We start from the raw sequence: 22,337 nt of genomic DNA, 5'->3' as shown, positions 1-22,337 counted from the left end.
ATGAAACCCCACCCTACTTAGACATTAAGTCTATTTGTTTTAAATCATCAAATTCAGGAAGATTATATCCTTTTGGATACCAGTGTAATGAATTACCAATGATCTCAGACTTGGACAGGCCAATTCAACAAAAGGTTGTTTATCTAAGAAAATTCCTGCTTTTTTCTTTTCCAGCAAGGCTAAGGGTTAAATGACATAATCATTGTATTTCTGTGAACTCCTATTCTGCTAGGAGTCCATCTATTTGGAACAAAATTATATTCATTATAAGACTTGAGGTCATTTCACCAAAAATAAATCAGAAATCAGTTTTGGGTTTTATAGTTTGCTTTGTTAATTTTTCTTTGAGTTTCTTTTCTGAAGAAACAAATTATCTGGTATGCCATTAAAACAAGAAAGAAAAATCAATCCCATGGGTTCATAGCTTAGGAGCATTTTTTTAAAAAAATATAATTTTTGGTCACTAACAGCAATAATATTAACAATATCCAAGCAAGAGGTTTTGGCTGATGAAATGAGCTCTGCTCCCTCATAGGTCACATACAAACCACATATTGACATTGTGCTTGAGTCTGATGTCTGCCGGATCTTGTAGTTGGCCTTCAGATTTCTTCTGAGGTTATCAGATTTCTGGGCCCCACAATTCCATGGCTTCCATCTCATCTTGGATGGGGGTGAATTCTGGCTGATCCGGATGGGGAGCTAGAGAGGAAGATTGGGGTGGGGACTTGATGGGACCCAGGAATTATATGAAGATATTTTCCCTCAAATGAATCACTGGAGACTTAGACTTGGTTACTAATATGCAGAACTATCTGGCCTGGGTAAAAGCAGAAGCTTCTTCACCCTCATGCTGCTAGCACATTTCCCCAAGGCTTTAGATAGTTAGTAACAGAAGGGAGGAAGCAATGCATCACAGAAGATTGTTAGAAAACTCAAAACATAGCCAACGGCTTAAATATGATATGTTTTATTTATTTTTAAAAAATAACCTGAAAACTTAACAGACAATGAAAAGAAAAATATATTTCTACATGCAATCTCATTTGCAAGTCCATTACCAGGGAATAGGGGTGGGGGCATGGGAAAAGTGGAGAGAGGGAATCTGAGGGAAAAGGTGCTCCCATCAATGCTGGGTGGCAATCAGAGTGAAAACTAGGTTTATTTATTTATTTATTTATTTATTTATTTAGTTTTGTAGTCACACCTTGCTGTACTCAGAGCTTACTCTTAGCTCTGACTCAGGGATCACTGCTGGCTGGCAGTGTTTGGGGGACCATAAAGGGGTAAGGGGATTGATCCTAGGTTGGCCAAGTGCAAGGTAAATTGTACAATATGGCCACTAGAAGGCATATTTTTTAACCATCTTTATTATCCACTTTTCACATTGTGAGTTTGGGATGAGTTCCTGACAAATGATCACATACATTTAGCCAAGGTGAGATGAGGCATTTAGTCTCCATTACAATTGAGATAGATTACATTTAAATCTCATCATTTCTTTTTGGAACAGGGATGCAAGAGGGTAATACAGGGCTGTGGGAAAGCAGGAAAGGTGGAGGAGAGGAACAGCACCCATAGTTACAGGTAGTGTCAATAGGACAGTGCACTGCGGGAAGCTAATTTCCCAGGCTAATGTAATTAGAGTGGATGCATTCCACTTCAGTGATGGTAATCATTGTAAGGGATCAGATCTTAAGAGGGACAAGAAGAATTGAAAGAACAGGGGGAGAAGAGATGAACAGAGAAAAATATATCAGCAAAATGTTAACCAGTTCTTTGGCAAATATGGCTAAACTTATACTAAAGCAAGTCCATTTATATACATTGACTAGTAGGTTCATAGAATCAATGCTGAGCATGAACCACTTTTTTGATGCTACTGTGAAAATGTCCCATTGCACAATCCACCTGCATGCAGATGGTAGATGGTTTTAGGAAGCACAGTCTCTCCAGAATCTCATTCCAGTAGTTAGTAATGAGGCAGGGACAGCACAGTCATATTGGTTTCTTCTTAAATGGATACTGGTTTGGACAGCATAGTCATATCGGTTTCTTCTTAAAGGTATAGTGGTTCACCTAAATGGTTGTAGTCATGCATGACCCAGATGCCACAGAAAAAAATCTGCAAGTCCTCATAATCAAGAGGAAGTTTTAAGTCTGAGGAGGTCCTTCAAGCCACAGAAAATCATAGCCTCCACACAGAATGAGGGGACAAAGAGAATGTTCAAACATGTCCCTTATTGACCAAATATGAAGTCAGAGACAAACTCAGTGTGTATTTGGAAACAAGGAAGGATAAGGGATAATATTAATTTTAACTTCAGATTTTTTAAAATCATTAGCCTCTGATGTAATCAGAACTTTATACACATAATCTTTGAGAAATTCAAATCAGTGGGAGCTCAAACTCTGCTTCCCTCCTGCAATCTGTCAACTTTTCATGGCACCACCCACTTGGTCTTTATGATAAAAACCATAGTAAAGTAATACTCAGAGCTTACAGGATGTTGGCACTTACCTCCAACCCCATAGGAAGAACATGAAGAAGGATCGCAGTAACCAGGCTGGCCAGAAGGACCTTGGGGTCCCGGTATGCCCAGATGACCTGGTGGTCCCCTTGGTCCAGGAGAACCAGGAGGCCCAGGACTTCCAGATCTACTTTCTCCTGAAGGTCCTAGAAAGCACCCACACATGAAAACAGTTGGTCATTGACTTTTAGAGGGAAAACTTGAGAAAACCCAGAAGAAATAAATTCTTACAAGATGCAACATTGCCCCATTTGACTATTAGGATCTACTTCTCTCTACTCCTACAGTTGTTATTCTTAAACTGAATTTCTTGGATGGAAGATCATAATGAAAGCATACGATGTCTGAAATGTCAGTGCTTTTAATAATTTTCTGAAAAAACAGGAAAGTAAGAGATATTCCTTTCTCAAACCTCCTAGATATTTATTTTATATTCTTTTTCTTTGGGGGGGGGGCCACACCCGGCGGTGCTCAGGGGTTACTCCTGGCTGTCTGCTCAGAAATAGCTCCTGGCAGGCACAGGGGACCACATGGGACACCGGGATTGGAACCAGCCACCTTAGGGTCCTGGATCGGCTACTTGCAAGGCAAACACCGCTGTGCTATCTTTCCGGCCCTTATTTTATATTCTTATTGAAGTTTTTCTTTCATGAAGCAGCATCCTTATGAATGTAACATGTGCACTGCGCATTTAGAACACACACATAACACACTCTAATCCACCTCATACTCACTGGTTTAAGGCCCCAAGTAATTGAAATAAATTAGTGAGAAACTAAAAGAAATAATACTGGAGAATAAAACATTTAAAAAGTGGAATTGGGGGCTGGAGCAATAGCACAGCAGGCAAGGTGTTTGCCTTGCATGCAGTCAACCTAGGTTCGATGCCCAAATGGTCCCCCAATCCTGTCAGGAGTAATTTCTGAGTACGAAGCCAGGAATAATCCCTGAGCTGCCAAGTGTAGCCAAAAAACCAAAAAAGAAAAATAAAAGTAAAATTGGGGGTTGGAGTGCTAGTACAGTGGTAGAGCATTTGCATTGGATGCAGCTGACCTAGGATGAACCAGAGCTCTCTTCCCAGCATCCCATATGGTCCTCCAAGCCTGCCATGAGCAATTTATCAGTGCAGAGCCAGAAATAACCCCTGAGCACTGCTGGATGTGCCCCCCAAAAAAGTGAAATTGAAGGATAAAAATAAAATGAAAGGTTAATGTACTGATTTATTTCTTAAACAGTTTATAATAATAAACACTTCATTTGAGTGAAAATATATATTTTTGGGTGAATTTAAGAAGTTGTTGTTCAATAAGAGCATTGAACCAGTGAGGATAGCACATATCAAAAATAATGGAAAAAATCTCTGTTGGCGAGAATGTGGTGAGAAAGGAATTATGATCCACTGTTGGTGGGAATGCTGCCTGGTTCAACCCCTAAGGAAAACAGTATGAAGGGTTCTCAATATATTAAAAATTGAGCTGCCATACAACCCAGCAACCCTATTTTGTGCATCTATCCCCAGAACAGAAAAGCATTAATCAAAAAAGGATGTATGCATACTGATATTAATTGTAGCACTCAGTACAATAGTTAATTAAGACTTGGAATCAACCTAGATGTCCAAACAGAAGAATGCTTCATGAAGATATACACATATATAATGAAATACTACATAGCTGTAAGGAATGATTGAATCATGCAATTTGCTGCAACATAGATGGAATTGGAAGATATTATGTTAAAGGAAGTAAACCAGAAGAAGCAGGTTAAATACAGAATATCACTTATATGTGGTATTTAGAATAACTTCATGAAGAAACTCAATGATCTAAATAGGAGTTGTCTTGAACACCCCTGGTCCCAAAGAATGATGACGAGAAGGAAAGAAACTGAGTGGAAGAGGAGAAACACAAATATGAAAGGAAGGGGGCCTGAGGCCAAGTGTTATCAAGTGCTTTGATAGTGTTAAAAGAGAACAAAACTGAGGCCTGCGCAGTGGCGCAATTGGTAAGGTCTGCTTTGCACACTCTAGCCTAGGACAGACCGTGGTTTGATCCCCTGGTGTCCCATAAGGTCCCCCAAGCCAGGAGCAATTTCTTATTGCATAGCCAGGAGTAACCCCTGAGCGAACCCCCCCCCCCAAAAAAAAAGAGGACAAAACTAAATATCCAAGCCAAAGGCAACAACAATGAAATCAAGAGACCCAAACTTTAACCATCTAAAATAGGCCAATTATACTGGAAAGCTGAAGGGCAGGGGGTTGATAGGATGCACATGGGGAACATTGGTATAGGGAGGTGGATGATGGGATTCTCCCTGAATCATTGAATGTCTGAAACCCCACTATGATTTTGTAAATCACAATGGTTTCAATAAAATAAAAATTAAAAAGAAAAAAAGAGTGTGTTCTTGGGGCTGGAGAGATAGCATTTTAAGTAGGGTAATTGCCTTGCATGCAGCCAACCCTGTTTGATCCCCAGAAACCTATATAATCCTGTAAGCCCTCCAGGAGTAATTCCTGGGTACAGATCCAGTTCTGCTGGATGTGGTCAAAAAAGGGGAAAAGTTGGGAAAAATAGAAATGTGTCAGTTTGGGTTTTTGGTAAATTGTGTATATATTTAGGCATGGCTTCCAACAGTTTCTTCAACTAGAAATGAAAAAATTTCAACCAACTACTAAAATGAAAATTAAAAATAAGTATAATTTTGTATTTAAAAATTTTTATAAGCATTTGGTGTCATTTAATTCACCAACTTTTCATTCTGTGAACTGTGTGGTTTTAAATTTGTTCCTAATATAATTTCTAATAACAGGAGCATTTGCATTCAAAGGGAAATGATTGCATTAGGTATGTCTCCTTAAAATGTGTCTTCCAGAATTACTATTAGGTAAATCAAAATTTGTGAGACATTTGATACATATATATGTACTTATGTAGAAAACAAATATATAATAGGACTACAGACTTCTAATTATAATGAGCTGGAGACCATTCTAAAATCAGACAGTAAAGTTCAAAACTTGAAACTTAAACTAAACTCATGTTTAAGATAAGCATGTAACATCAATCAGTGCTCATTGAACAGCCATGTGTTCCTCTAAATTTCCTACATCATGTGTGGCTCAACTGAGACTGTGTGACTAGATTCAACCAGTGATTGCGGATGACATATGTTGATATGCTCTTGTGTATCTTTTATGCTGTTTCTTAAGATTGCCATTTGTTCAAAATATACCAAACTATACCTTTACCAAACTTTACATGAATGTGAAATAAGCTTCTATTGTGTCACCCCACTAAGCATTTGGGATTGATGTGCTACTATACTAAAGTCAACCAAGACATAACTGAGGCTATTGTTTAGAACCCAGATTATGCTATGACTTTTTAGGGCTGTGTGTTCAGAAGGTCATTGCTAAAAAAAAAAAAAAAAAGTTTCTCATTCAAATAAATGCAGTACAGTCATTCCAGTTTAGATAAAAAAGCATTATATTTTTCTCCTGTGCTATCAGTGGATATAAAGGTATATTATTATAAAAATATAAAGATATTACCAGCTTTCAATTTTTTCATTAGTTAGGAAGGCTTACCTGCTGGCCCAGGGGGTCCTCTTGGGCCTTGAGTTCCAATACCAGGATTTCCTTTATCTCCCTTGAGACCTGTTAGACCTGTTTTTATTTTTTTAAAGAAAGACAAAAAGCAAGATTTCTCTTTATAATGAAATTTTGGTAGTTCTGTATTTCTGAGTTTCAGAAATATAGGTCCTCTCTAATAAATATCATGAGTTGATTTAAATTTACATACAAATTAAATTCTGACACTGGTTGCTTACATATCATCACATACAGAAGATTCATTCTGGAAACATGTTTGTTATTTGTGGGCTGAAATAACTAGCATTGTTAAAGTGAGCATCTTTCTAAAGAACAGGGCCAATTCAATGCAGTTTCGATGAAAATTCCAGTATATTTTTACTGAGCATGTACCAAATACAATTAAAATTTATACAGAGTACTAACTCTTGGCCAAAACAATCTTAGAGAAAAAAATAAGAAAACACTTTCTTTCCCCAACTTTAAATTGTAAATAAAGCTATAATAATCAAGACAGTGTGGTACTTGATAAATTCCAGAATCTTAGACCAAGAACAGAATTGAGTGTTCTTGTTGAGAATTATGCTGAGAATCCAGTGGACAGAAATAAAAACATATTTTCAGTCAAAAAACAGAATAAAGAAGCCAGAGACAGACTCTCAGGGATATGGAAGCTAATCTTCAATAAAGGGTCTAGGATAATTAGATGGAACAAGGAAAACCTCCTCAAATGGTTTTGGAATAACTGATTAGTTTAAAGCAAAAATAAAAGAATATGGAAACTTTGTTTTCATAATATATATAAGTTAATTAAAAGTGGATAAAGACTTTAAGAGTAGATCATAACCATAAATATATTAAAGAAGACAGGTGTAGTCTCTAGTATTTATATCTCAGATGTATCTCCAATGATTTAATATCATTGGCTAAGAAAAAAAGGTAAAAATAAACAAGTGGTAAAAAGTCTGCATTGCAAAAAATAAAAAGAAAATAATTACTAGAATAATAAAGAGCCCACCGAGTAGTTAAAAAATAGCTTCCCACACATTTGACATAGGGTTAATATTTAATAAATATATAGCACTAAAAAAACTTAATAAGAAAAATAGACAAACCCACCAAAAATGATAAGAGGAGTTGAACAACACTACCTAAAAAAGCATTCAGATGGCTTACAGTACTTTAAAAAGTGTTAATTATCTCTTCTTATCAGAGAGATAAAAATACAAATGAAAATTAGACCTACCTTCTCATCAGAGAGAATAGCAAACCAGAAGAAGACACAAAACAATCAGAGCTAGCAGGTATGTGATGACAAATGAAACATCATCTCTTCTTGGAGAGAATATCAATAACTTAATCCCAACTGAAAAGAGTATGGAGACTTCTTGAAAAATTAAGAAATGAGTTTCCAGGAATGCCATTGCAAGGGATTACAGCATCATCATTGGCTATGGCTTTTGAGGCCAATCTCCACCTAGAAGAGCCTACTGGACATGCACCATCAGAGATAAACTGGAAAAGCCCAAGAAGGGTAGAGCCAGAGAAGCGAGGCCACTCAACTTCGCAGCCACATGCATCTTCTAGTCAATAAACCCCACCATAATACATATAAAAAACACACAAGTGTGACATGGGAAAACAATTCAGGTCAACACCATGCATAGAGAATGAAGATGGCAGCTCTGATGATCTGAAAAGTGCCAACTACTTAATTAGCCTCTCAAATAAGGAGTTTAGAGAAGAAATATGGAGGATGTTCAAGGAACTCAAAGCTGAACAGAACACAAATAAGAATCAAGAGAATATGAAGATAGAAATTAGAAAACTTCAACCTGAAATAACAGGTCTGAAAAACTTAGTAGAGGAAATGAAAACCTCAATAAAAAGCTTCTCCAACAAAGTAACAGTAGCTGAGGATAGAATTAGTGAGCTAGAAGATGAGATGCATAACAACTTCAAACAACAGAAGAGATTGGAAAAGAGACTTAAAGCTAATGATCAGACAATGAAAAAATACTTGGAGAATGTAAACAGATGAAAATAGAAGTCTTTGATAAACTCAACAGAAACAACATGATAATCATTGGAGTATTAGATACCCAAGAAGAAAACTTCTAGGATCCAAGGATATCATTGCAGAGAAACACCCAGAGCTAAATATTACATGCAACCAAATCCTGCATGCCCAAAGAGTACCAGCTAAAAGAGGGTCAAAGAAAAGCACTCCAAGACATATCCTAGTCACAACGACAAATCCCACAGATAGAGATAGAATATTGAAAACAGCAAGACCAAAAAGGGAAATTATATTCAAAGGAGCATCCTTAAGATTTACAGCACACATGTCACAAGAAACCCTCACTTCGAGGCCAGAAGGCAGTGGTGGGACATAGTTGATAAAACTCAACAAAATAAATGCTTCTCCTATAATAATGCACCCAGCCAGACTCACTTCCAGGTTTGAAGGAAGTATATATAGCTTCACAGATAAACAGCAGCTTAGAAACTTTACAGACTCAAAATCAACCTTGAAAGAAAAACTGAAGGTGCCAGCAAGGTCGCGCTAGAGGCAAGGTGTCTGCCTTGCGAGCACTAGCCAAGGAAGGACTGCAGTTCAATCCCCCAGCGTCCCATATGGTCCCCCCAAGTCAGGGGCAATTTCTGAAGGCTTAGCCAGGAGTAACCACTGAGCATCAAATGGGTGTGGCCCGAAAAACCAAAAAAAAAAAAAAAAAAGAAAATAAGAAAAACTGAAACGTCTATTTTAAGACAAGACAGACCAACAGACACACCAAACTTCTACACAAAGATAATACTAAATCCCATGAAAACTATCTCTCTCAATGGCAATGGACTAAATACAGCTGTTAAGAGACAGAGAGTGGCAAAATGGATCACAAGGCTGAATTCAACATTTTGCTGCCTACTAGAAACATATCGGAATAGTCAGAACAAACAGACTCACAATCAGAGGTTGAGAGAAAATCATCCAAGCAAAGAAATCCCATAAAAATGATAGGGTGGTCATATTAATATCAGATGACACAAACTTCAGACTCAGAAAAGTTACAAGGAAGAAAGATGGACATTTCGTACTAATCAAAGGATATGTACAACAGGAAGAAATCACACTCCTAAACATATATGCACCCAATGAGGGACCAGAATAATATTTAATACAATTGTTGACAAATCTGAAAGAAGATACCAATATTATTGTGTTACAATAATAATGGGAGACTCAACATTTCCCTGTCACTTCTTGATAGGTAAACCAAGCTGAAACCCAACAAGAATATGAAAGCTCTGAAAAGAGAAATGCAAAGAAAGTGGACTAGTAGATATATATAGGGCACTCAATCCCCAGAAAACTGAATACACATTCTTCACCAATTCACATGGGTCATACTCCAGGATAGACCATATGCTGGCACATAAAACATATCTCCATAAATTCAAGAGGATAAAAATTATACAGACTACCTTCTCAGATCACAAGGCACTGAAATTAGATGTGAACTACAAAGGGACACAGAAGAAAGACTTTAACACCTGTAAATTAAACAGCACACTACTGAACAACCTGTGAGTTGGAGAAGAAATCAAAGAGGAAATCAAAACATTCCTGGAATCAAATGACAATGAAGACACAAATGATCAGAATTTATGGTTCAATTTATGCTTCAAAAAATAAAAAAGGACACAAGGAAATGGAGACACATATCCTGCTCATGGATTGCAGAATTAACATCATTAAAATGGCAATACTCCCCAAAGCATTGTACAGATTTAATGTAATCCCTCAAAGAATACCCATGACATTTTTCAAAGAAGTGAATTAAACACTTGTGATATTCATTTGGAACAATAAACACCCACGAATAGCTAGAGCAACATTTAGGAAAAGGAATATGGGAGGCATCACTTTTCCCAATTTTAAATTGTATTACAAAGCTATAGTCATTAAAATAGTATGGTATTGGAATATAGACAGACCCTCAGATCAATGGAATAGCCTTGAGTATTCAGAGAATGTCCCTTGACATACAATCAATTAATCTTTGGTAAAGGGAAAAGAAATGCAAAACAGAGCTTAAAGAAAGCTTCTTCAACAAGTAGTGTTGGGACAAATGGTCAGGCACATGTGAAAAAGTGAACATAGACCTCCATCTAACAGCATGCACAAAGGTCAAATCGAAATGGATTAAAGACCTTGATACTGACAGAGCTTAGCAAAAATTATATATATATATATAAAACGGCATCAAAATGGGGAGAAGAAAAGAATGGATACTTTCTCAAAGAAGAAATACAAATGGCCAAAAGACACATGTAAATTGCTCCACATCACTAATCATCTGGGAGATTCAAATCAAAACAATGATGAGTTACCATCTTACATCACAGAGACTGCACACTTCACAAAGAACAAGAATAATCAGTGCTGGTGTGGATGTGGAGAGAAAGGAACTCTCATTCACTGCTGGTGGGAATGTCATCTAGTTCTTTATGGAAAACAATATGGAGATTCCTCAAAAAACTGGAAATTGAAATCTCATATAATCCAGCCATACTACTCCCTGGATATACCTTAGGAACACACACACACACACACACACACACACACACACACACACACACACACACACACAAATAGAATGGCTGCCTCAAATACAGGCAGCAGATGGGGGGAGGATGCCGATGGTGGGCATACTTTTTATGACTGAAACACTACTACAAACATGTTTGTAAACATGGTGCTTAAATAAAGATATTATTCAAAAGAAAAAGAAAACAACATTGTTTTCCATAAAACAAACATTACAAATTAGAGAAAGCAACCTAAAAAAATTTCCATATGCTGGGGCCGGTGAGGTGGCACTAGAGGTAAGGTGTCTGCCTTGCAAGCGCTAGCCAAGGAAGGACCGCGGTTCGATCCCCCAGCATCCCATACAGTCCCCCCAAGCCAGGGGCAATTTCTGAGCACTTAGCCAGGAGTAACCCCTGATCATCAAACGGGTATGGCCCAAAAACAACAACAACAACAACAACAACAAACTTTTCATATGAACCAATATTCCTACTTCTTGGCATCATCCCCAAGAGCCCAAAAACATTTATTTTAAAAAAAAGATATTTGTACACCTCTGTTCACTACAACACTACTCCCGCAACATCTGGGGAAAAAAGGAGTTCGTAAAGTCATCATGGTAGATATAAATAACAGAATATTATACGATCAGATAAAGTCCTGCAGTTTAGGGCTGGAGCAATAGTACAACAGATAGGGCATTTGCCTTGTACACAAGCGTCCTAGATTTTATCTCTGGCATCCCATATGGTCTATGGAGCTAGCCAGGAATAATTATTGAATGCAGAGCCAGGAGTAACCATAAGCACTGGCCCAAAACAACAATAACAGCACCAACAAAACACCTTGCAGTTTTCTGTTACATGGATGGAATTGGAAGTAGTCTGTTGAGAAAAGTAGGACAAAGAAAGAAAATAATAGCTTATCCCTCTAGCATGTCCTGTTTAAAGAAATGAAGAGACGAAAAGTAGTCAGTGATAACAGTCACTGGAGTTTCCTATATAAAGAACTGATTTTGCTCAGGTAGGGGTGTATGAGAGGGGCCCTAGGAGGAATGCTCATAGTCCAGTGGTGGATAGCAACTATTGTATTCTCAAACCATTAATAGTATTGTAAATCATTATGCCTAATAACTGCCTAAGAAAAAGACTCATTATTTAAAAAAATAAATAAGTGCCTAATAAATCAATTCTAATAAATAAATATCTAAGAAAAAGGAAGACTCATTCTCTATCTAAGCATGTAGTCTAGATTTACAATATTGCAAGTTCATTTTTCTCCTTCCTAGTAAAGAAATTCAGTCAGCTAGGACCTGGCGAAGTCTTTGCACACACCAGGCTATTAGGCATATGCTATTTTCACTCTGAGTTACACAATAGAAGTCAAAAGTAAAAGTGTCTAATATATCCTTTTGATCCACCCTGTAATGTATCTGCAAAAAAGGGAGGGGGCATGAATTATAATTAGACAGTGGATTTTTGAGGGGCCTGAGTTTCCATTAAAAACTTGGCAACTTCAGGAAAGCCTCTGTTTGATTTGGCTGATTCAGAACCCATAAAAATCTCAACCTATTCATGTTTCTTTTCCAGTGAGCAGAATTCTTTTTCCAAATAATTTATAGTTCTATTAACAAAGTATACATTTTCACAGGCAAAAAAAAATCATATATATGTATATATATTACACAGACTTTCATATATACACTCTGATAGCTGATTAGGCAAATTGGTTCTATCACAAGCTAGAACTCATAGCCTTGTGTTTGCAGGCACATCTCAGAAGCTCTCTCTACTCCATTTTTCAAGGCTAGCAAAGCTTTGTAGCTTTGCTTTGTAGCAGAATATATAACTGTTTCCATAATTACCCTTGCAGAGAAATTATATGGGAATTTTTAGAAGCTCAGAAGAAAACACATAAGTGAAAACAACCATTTTTATAGGTAGCAGGCATAAAAATTAAATTAAAAAATTTCAAATCATAGGCTCAGAAGAGAATTCTAAAGGTGGGAGTGTAGACTTTGATGTGGGAGGCCAGGATTGAGCTCAGGCACCACATATTTTCCTGAACACCATTGAATGTTATCCCCAAACAATCCAGATTTGAAAAAAAAAAACACATTATTTCTTTCCTTTACTAACTGCCACGTATTTTCTTAGTGGACAAATTGGAAAATGAACAAACAAAAACTCTGAATGCTCCTTTTTTTTTTTTTTTTAAGTCAGAGGTAGGCATGAATGATTGTGATTCTCTTGGAAGCAATCACTTTTTATCATTTTGCTTGCGCTTTGAAGCACAAAGATGCTTATGTAGAATTTTTTTTCTAGGGATAGTTGACAAAGAATAGAGTGATGGGCAACATTGCTACACATCTCGCTACACATAAAATGATTGTATTTTTATTTGAGGGTTTGGTATCTGTGGATATTATGGTCACCTCTAAAAGCACCTCTAAGAGCAAAAAATCTAAGGGATACCTAGCACCTTTCAAAAGGACCTCCTCCCTGTTGGGGTGCCCTGCGCTTGTCCAGCCATTGCTATTTTTCCTCATCTCTCACATCAATAGCAAAAGGCCGTGGTGTGTTTTTTTCTGAGCTCACAAAACACCAGAACAAAGAGGACAAGGTACTGATTATAAAGCCAATTCTGGGATTGACACTTTCAGAGTTATTTCTTGGAAAAAAATTTGAGTAATTTCTCAACTCCTGATATTAAAAAACACAAAACTTCCTTGGTCTAGTCAACATTTGACTAGATAAAAAAATTACCCTAGGTGGGTCTGTGGGGTATTATCATTAACTAGTTTAGCTAACTGGAATGAGTACTTTTTTTTTAGTGGGTGGTAGGTGCAAATGATTCTGCTTACCCAGCATCTGGGAATTTAGCAGATATTGCCTCTTATTTTGTTTGAACTGGAGTCATTTTCTCCACAGGGAACTGTTAACTTAAAAAAGAATTAGAACAATAACATCACTGATGACTAACACCAGCCTGGGCATGATTAACTGTGGTGACTCCAAGACCTCCCATGACCTACAGTGCTTAAGACTCGAGATTACCAACGTAGTTTCTCAAGGATTCTCTACAGCAGAAGACCTCGAGGATAAAATTGTTTAGAAAGTTGGGGCCAGAGTGGTGGCGCGAGCCTTGCGCTGCACGCTAGCCTAGGGCGGACCGCGGTTCGATACCCTGGCGTCCCATATGGTCCCCCAAGCCAGGAGCGATTTCTGAGCACATAGCCAGGAGTAAACCCTGAGCGTCACTGGATTTGGCCCAAAAATAAAAAAAAAATGTTTAGAAAGTAGTCATGGGAATAACCTCCTAATAAGAAAAGTCTGAATTATACCAATTTAATTATAGTAAAAGCAAAAAGGGGGAAGATTGGGGAGCATTTACTCTGGTTATTTTAATTTTCAAGCAAACTGATATTTTTGTAAAACATGCTAAATTAAGAACGACAGAATCTCACAGAATATTCCAACTCCTTAAAGTTCTGAAAAATAAAAATAAGAAGAAAAATTCCAAGAATACAATCACACATTGTACAGGGAACTCTAGATGTTATTATCCTTAAAATTATGGGAAGCCAACTACATATAAGCTATTTTATAATTATTTGACCATCTGTTCATTTACAATTTTCAGACCAAAGGGATATTCATGTCCATAGTTGAACTTGGCTATAAATCAGTTTTTTAAAAAATTATTATGTGAAAGATCAATATTTAAGCTGGAGGTAGTTCAGCAATATGTATGCTCTGCATATATGAAGCCCTGAGTTTGATCCCCAGAATTATACACGAAAATCTAAAAATTAATATATAAGTACTTAAACTAAACTTAGAAGTCTCTACTCTCTGAAATGAGATTTGGACATACTTTTGATAAGCCTGACCAACTCTGACTGAAAGGAGGGAAGTTCCTTATCCTAAAATAACTGTCCAGATAAAATCATCACCATGATAAAGGTATGCCTCATTAAAATTCTTTTGTTAGGACCCAGTTTGGGTCACTTGGTGCTGAGATGGGGCATAGAGCTTAGTGCCCTTTCTATTAAGATATTGGGATTCCTGACCATGCCTCTTTCCTTCTTCTGAAAAACTCGTACCTTGGCTGACTTCATAGAGGTTCTTCAAGATTTGAGATCCAATTTGACATTTCTCCTTAATTCAAATTGATAGAAGCATAAAGAATTCAAGAGGACAAGGTTGATACATCTCAATCATAGCTTCATCCCCAATCCTGTCTATGATGTCTGGAGTATGTAACTGATAAGTCTTTCTTGAGCGAACAAAGGAATGAGTATATAAATAAATTATTTGATTTCATATTATTTATGCCTCCTCTGGCACATGCTGAAATGTACTGCTTATTTACATGCTCAACAAGCCTGATACTATGAGCCTTTTGCTTGCAGAGGTCATGTCTGGGTTAATGCTCTTGTGTCAGAGGCAGCCAGAGAGTCAGAAGTAGAATGTGGCTCAGCAAATAAAGAAGACAAATGAAAGGTAATAAGAGTTACATAAATAAGCTCCATCAATTTATAACTTCATTAAAATCAAAGGTGACCTAGAAGGACTACAAACTTAATAATTATTCAGGGGACATTTTGCATTTTCTTTCACATGGCTGACTTACATGAACATTGCTTTTTCTAGTAAGTTTCTTATGTGACAAGATCCATCTACTTAGAGTGCCACTTGGAGAGAAACATCATCAATTCACAAATTAAGTTCATATTTCTGCCATTTAAAATGATCATAAATTGATATGAAGGAATAGATAATTAACAAACATAGAACTTAGCTAAAATGAAAGTATCTTTGGCTTTCTGTGAAATTACTAAAATACTTGAAAGACAGAATAACTTGAGAGTTAGAATAGCTTGAGAGAAACCCTTTTTAGTTCTTCTTTTAAAATACAATTAAAAGCTATTTTTAGAGCAGTTATGGGTTCATAGTGATATGGCTTGGGAAATATATGACCTGTCAACACTTTCTGGGCCTTCATCTGCAGATCCTTTCCCAAGCCTTACTTCCCAATCCCCCACTGCACCTTATCTCCAGTTAAAAGATGCTTTTGTCATTTTTTCATTCTTAAGAATATCATTAGAAGTTATTTCAGGAACACTTTATTTTTCCTTACCTCTAACCTAACATTTTGCTTCGTTTGGCCCACAAAAACTAAGAGCTCTATTTGTTTTATTCCTTTTATTTCCTCAGTACTAGGCCTATCAGACACTCAATATCTGACCTGAAGCTGGAGCAATAGTACATTTGTCTTGTAAACACTTACCAGGGTTCAATCCCTGGCATCCATTAAGATTCCTCATGCCTGAAAAAGTGATACCCTGAATACAAATCCAGGAGTCAGCCCTGAGCACTGCAGGGTGTATCCCAAAAACAAATAAAAAGAAATAAATATCTGTCCAAAGAAAGAATGCATTAAAAAATACACATCCAATTATAGGCTCTAACAAGTAAAAAACATGGCTTAATGGTGATATATATGCATTACCTTGGTAGATTTACATATATAAACAAATTGAGACTATAATTGAGTGGGTGGCTGCTGTATTAATCAGAATGATGGGCTATAATACAGAAAGGTGAAGAAGCCACTTGTCATTACAGTCAGTGTCTCACAAAGCCAAGATTTCCACCGAGGCATATCGGTACATGCCTATATACTTAACCACCACACTTCCTGTCTCTCCAACCGAGCTGGACCTGCAGGCTGGGTTTCTTGTCATACAGACTGCAATTGTTGCTTTCTGAACTGCCTGCCAAATCAGTGTATCTGTCTACACATTTTCTCTGGCCCTACACTGGGTCCTGTGGTTATCACATTTCCTCATCTTCCCTGCATATGCACTCTTGCCCTATGCTCTATGCAAGGCTTCGGGCTGATATAAAGAGCATTTATCCTGCTTGCATGGACTACATGTCCAGAATTTGGTCTTTGGTAGTCTATTTTCTATTTTCTTTGGCCCACTGACTTCTGCAGAGAGAGATGTTTTTCATTTTGAAGTTCCCTCCTGCCTTCATGACACCAAATGCTCCAGGCTGGAGTCTTCCGTTGCCCATATATGAAGCAGCATCACTCCTTGAAGCCAGATATTCTGAGCAACTCCCAGGATAAGTGCCCAAGACCTGGGAAATGCTTTCATTGTAAAGTTCCCCAAAAAGTCATCGAAACAGTAATAATGGCTTCAGCTGTGTTATTATATTGTCTGTTGCCTGGGAAATGCTGGCAATGAATTGGGAGAATAATCTGTTTTTAATTCGATGTATGCTTCTTTTCCATTTTATTATTTTTTAATTGAAGTAACATTAGTTCTAATGTTATGTAAGTTTCAGATGGGCATTGCTGACAATCATCATGTGTGTTTACTATACAGAGCTCAGTATAGAACATCTAGTTCTATCCAATGACTTATATTTGTCCACTTTGAATGCCTGCTCAAGGTGCTGAAATAATGACCAAGTTATAAGATGGCAGGTTAATTGGGATTAATTCAACAAGCTTATTATACATCCAAGCTCTGCTATTTTTCATTTTTTGATGTGTAGAATTTGTACCAGCATATAGAGGTCCTAAATTTTGTATGCAAAGACGACAAAGCCTGTAAAATACATGATTGTTTCAGATGTAAATAAATGTCACAAACCATTGATAGAGTTTTTCCTCTATTGCCCTATTCATTAAACAACTGCCATCTACCATATTTCTGTAATTTAGGACTCAGCCAGGGAGAGATAACCACTCAGCATAATTTACACAGAGGAAATTTAATACAGAACTTGTGTTACATGAGTAATAGCTAGAAGAATATAAAAGCCAAATATAGATAGTGAGATAACATACATTAGCAAGAGCAGAAAGCCAGCCACCCTACCTAGGAGTGCAGGTTGAATGAGGAGAAATAGTATGACTGAGAATCAGAGATTCTTTGGGGAGGATCTAGAACTTTTGAGCTTTTATAATAGACAAAATAGCCATGAAGAGATAGAAGCCACATATGAAATTGCAGAGGCATGTGGGTCAGGTGAGTGAAGATATATCTTGAACCTCCCATTGACTGAACCTATCCAAGAATTTAATGCAAGGGAAGCTGGACATAGAGGGAAAGAAGAAAGGACAACTTAGAGCAAACAATCTAAACCAATTCTAGTGTCAGGCATTGAGATTCCAGAGGCAAAAACGTCTGTCCTGCTGGTTGCAGATCACTATGTAAGGTTAAAAAAAGACAAACAAGTAGCTGTAATCCACTAAGATAAATACTACAACAAAATATGAAAACATAGATTGGAGACATTTGGGGGAGTAACAGGAAGCTTTTCCAATATGTATACCTGACCTCAATGTTAAGTGTTGAAGAACAGGTAACAGTAAAATAAAGAAAGGGTACATGGGAGATTATGCACAATGGTTTACAAGTGAGAGAGAATAGGGTATTAGAGGTTTGCTTTGGCTTTGGCAATTGCAAACCAGATAATAGTAGAATATGAGGCCAGTCCAGATGAGGTTATCATAAACTCTGTGTACCAGACTAAGAAGTTTATATATGGTTCCTCGGTTGTTATCACTCCTCCAACTTCCTGAAAGGTAACACTCAAACAAAATCATTCAACATCTTCTACTTTGATTGTTATTTGTAATTTCATATTCTTTCTTAGAAAGGGGAATTTAAGTTTTAGGCCATATAAAACTTGGATATGCACTCTACTGAGTGACATAAAATCAGACAGATTGACATAAAATTAGTTCAATTTGACATTCTGAAGGCTGCAGAGTCCAATTCCATCAACAAATGTGGTACTATTCCCACAGAAACTCCAGGAGAAATGAGTCAAATTACTAAGTAGCACTACCTAGAAGAGAAACTGGCAAAGGAAATTAAGAGCAAGACAACAGGAGATGCATTACTACAGACTGTCCATCAGTAGAGGCATCAGTCATTAAGACAAAGGTCCTTTGATCTTTTTAAAATTAATATCTCTATTTAAGGACCATGATTATATACATGTTGTAGTTGGTTTTAGTTATAAAAAAGAACACCCCCTTCACCAGTGCAACATTCCCATCACCAGTGTCCCCCATCACCAATGTTCCCCAGCCCCTGCCTGTATTTGAGACAGACATTCTATTGATCTCACTCACTACCATTGTCATGATAGTTGTTAGTGTAGTTATTTCTCTAACTGAAAACTCACCACTCTTTTTTGGTAAGCTTTATATCATGCTGGTCTTCTAGCCCTCATCTCTATTGTCTCTGGATATTATTACCATAATGTCTTATTTTTTCTTAAATCCCACAGATGAGTGAGACTATTCTGTGCCTATTTCTGTCCTTCTGACTTATTCCACTCAGCATAATAGTTTCCATTTCCATCCATATATAGGAACATTTCGTGACTTTAATTTTCCTGCATTCCATTGAGTATAGGTACCACAATTTCTTTAGCCATTTATCTATTGAAGGGCATTTGTTTTGTTTCCAGATATTGGCAATTATAAATAGCACTGCAATAAATATGGATGAACAGAAGGCATTTTAGAGAAGAATTAAGGAGGCTGTTCTAGAATTCCTTTGATCTTTGAACACAGAATTCTAAGTCAGTACCTTAAATCTGGGCCAGAAAGGGAAGGAAAGTGGTGCAGCAGTGAGAAGGCAAATGGACAGGATAGATGACAGTGTTCACCCATTAATGCATTAGTTACCTTCTAAAGTTGCTTGCACTTGACATTCACAATAACAATTGCCTGACAAAACAGAATAGTGATCCAACTGGATATCAGACATCCTAGTTCTTTATGCCCCTAGTTTCACCACTTACACCATAACCTATTTCACAGGTACATAATAAGAATAGCAGATCCAATGTCAATCTATTATTTTCAGCAACAAAATTTTTATTGCCCCTCTTTAATGACATTATGTTATTTCCAGAAGTAACTGTTAAGGAAATTTAAGTAATTTAAGATCAGCAGAAAATTGAATCAATTTTGGTGGCTTAAAAATGAAATTTCAGAGGCTCGGAGAGATAGCACAGTGGCATTTGCCTTGCATGCAGCCGATCAGAACCAAAGGTGGCTGGTTCAAATCCCGGTGTCCCATATGGTCCCCCGTGCCTGCCAGGAGCTATTTCTGAGCAGACAGCCAGGAGTAACCCCTGAGCATCACCGGGTTTGGCCCAAAAACAAAAAACAAACAAAAAAATGAAATTGCAGGTTTTCAAATAGTTGATGATATTTAAATTAGTTTTGTCTGTCTGCATTCCTTGCAGGACTGAAAAAGTGATATAATGTGTCTTCTTGGCAGAAAAGGAAGCTGTGCCAAGATGCTGGGATAGGTTTGGATCCACACAACTTAAAGCAAAATGGGGTACAATCAGTATGCATGAAGGGTCCATTGTTAAATAAAATACATCTTAAATCTAGGATCCCCATCACATTTTTTCTAAACTAATAAAACATTCATAAAATCTAAATATCTTGCTATATTTGGATAGTAATTTATTGTCAAAGTTAATTTGTATTCATAATAATTGAAAAACTTAGTGAATATAATTTTATGTATTTCTTTAAAACTCATGAAAATAATTTTCTATATTTATTTGAAAAGGCATTAGTTAAAGCATTTGTCATGAGTATGAACAAGCTTGTTTCAATTCTCAACATCAAGTTCTCAACAATCTCTATTCCTTAGCATAGTGTCAGAAGTGATATCAGGGGATCTACTGGGTGATGCTTAGACCATAGAACTGGAAGAATCTAAGCATTATACCCCCACCCCTGCTTGTAAAATAATATTAAGCTTTAATTTCATCATGAATAGAAATCATATGGTACTAGGGATAGGACATGGTGTTAAACTGTGTGCCTTATATTTGATGACAACTACCAAACAAAACTATTATAATATAATAAAAATGAAAGCATAAATTGGGCATTTAATGACCAACTTATTTTTTAATTTATTTATATTTACTGCTCGGCATAACCAACAAACTATTTAAATCTCACCCAGATTTTTCTAGCTAAACTGACACAATGAAAACTTGAAGAAAGTGTTGATATTCTTAACTCGGTAGCAATTGGCCATGACAAAATGTCTTGGGTTTGCTGTACTATATGGGTTTCTGCTTTTATTATGGGTTTTGGAGTAAGTGAGGAAGGGCAGCCAAAATCTAACCAAGAGGTAATCAATGCTGTAAATCACTATGACTCTTAAAATAACTATTATATTTTGTATTATGAGAAATAAAAAGAAAATGTATAAATTAGGTTCTTGTGGAACATGTAGCAACTTTGGTGAAATGGAATCAATAAAAGCTAAATCATTGGAGAAAAATTCAAGAAACAGCATTCTGTGTAATGCTAAATTAGATGTTTCATAGACTAATAGAATCAGGATCAATTATCTGATCACTTATCAATTGTTAATTCAGGCTTCTTATAGATATGTAGAGATGAAAGACATTCCTTTTAAAGAAACTCACCCTCAATTTGAAAGTCAGCAAGTACATAAGCAATTACAATATAGTGGGGGAACTGCTGTGACAGAAGCATGTGCTTGGAGATAAAAGGGCACATGAAAGGAGCAGCTTAGTTAGTTGAGCCTAGGTTCAATTCAAAAGCTTCTTTGATATAAAGCAGAATTTCAACTAATACATTAATAAAATAAATGAACAAGGTGAGGAAAAATTAGTCTAGGAGAGGTATATCCTAAGGTGATTTTTTTCCAAGCCTGGATATGAATAAATTATAGGCTTAGTGAGGAGGGAGCAAGAGAGGTAGGTGATAGATAGATAGATAGATAGATAGATAGATAGATAGATAGATAGATAGATAGATAGATAGATAGCCAGAGAGATAGCCAGAGAGATAGACTGACAAACAGATATATGGATGAATACATAGCTAGATACAGATGATTGATAGATAGATAATAGATAAATGATGGATGGATTGACAGATAGATAGGAAGATAGGTAGGTAGGTAGATTGGTAGAAAGATGGATGGATGAGTTGATGGATGAATGGATTGATATGTAGATAGATAGATACATACATACATACAAATGAATACATACATAGGCAGGTATATATATATATATATATATATATATAGAGAGAGAGAGAGAGAGAGAGAGAGAAAGAGAGAGAGAGAGAGGATTTTTTCCCTTCCTGGTAAGTAGAAGTAAAGAGCTTGTGAAAACATACAGAAGGTTGTGAAAGCAAGGCTCAAATATGAATCAGAATTGAATCTGGTGAGAAAAGGTGTGCAAGAAGAAAAGAGTAAATTTAGTAATCTGAATTTTACTATTCCACAGTAAAATTATAACTCTGTTGTTTTTGCTAAGGATGGAGCTTTACTTCTTTTTCTTTCTTATTACAGTGAATTTTAACTTGGCCATGAGGTTTAATTTGACTGTTATGGTGCTGGTAGCAAAGACATGAACAGAGGCTGCAAGTATGATTGGGAAGTTGAATGTTCTGTTCCCGCTCTGGCCAGGAAAAGAACATCCTCTAGGGGGCCATCACCACTGCAGTCAGAGACTTCCAAAGATTTTGTGAAAAATAACATGTATTGTTGTAAGCTACTGGGACTTTACTC

At 36.7% G+C, this 22,337-nt stretch overlaps 1 protein-coding gene across 1 annotated transcript in view; it reads right to left on the bottom strand.

Moving 5' to 3' along the window:
- Window positions 1-572: 572 nt before the first annotated feature.
- The window catches only part of COL14A1 (collagen type XIV alpha 1 chain), a 275,987-nt gene continuing 254,222 nt past the window's right edge, over window positions 573-22,337 (bottom strand). The window contains exons 48-50 of the mRNA XM_049772885.1: window positions 6,121-6,198; window positions 2,522-2,677; window positions 573-702 (exon numbers count right to left, since the gene is read on the bottom strand). Of these exons, the coding sequence (XP_049628842.1) occupies window positions 623-702; window positions 2,522-2,677; window positions 6,121-6,198 (314 nt within the window). The 3' untranslated portion in view covers window positions 573-622. The remainder of the gene's footprint in view (window positions 703-2,521; window positions 2,678-6,120; window positions 6,199-22,337) is intronic.

Source organism: Suncus etruscus, chromosome 5, assembly GCF_024139225.1.
Source record: "Suncus etruscus isolate mSunEtr1 chromosome 5, mSunEtr1.pri.cur, whole genome shotgun sequence".
NCBI classification, from domain to species: Eukaryota; Metazoa; Chordata; class Mammalia; order Eulipotyphla; family Soricidae; genus Suncus; species Suncus etruscus.
The sequence above is the reverse complement of the archived record's forward strand: the minus strand, read 5'-3'. Positions and strand labels throughout refer to the sequence as shown.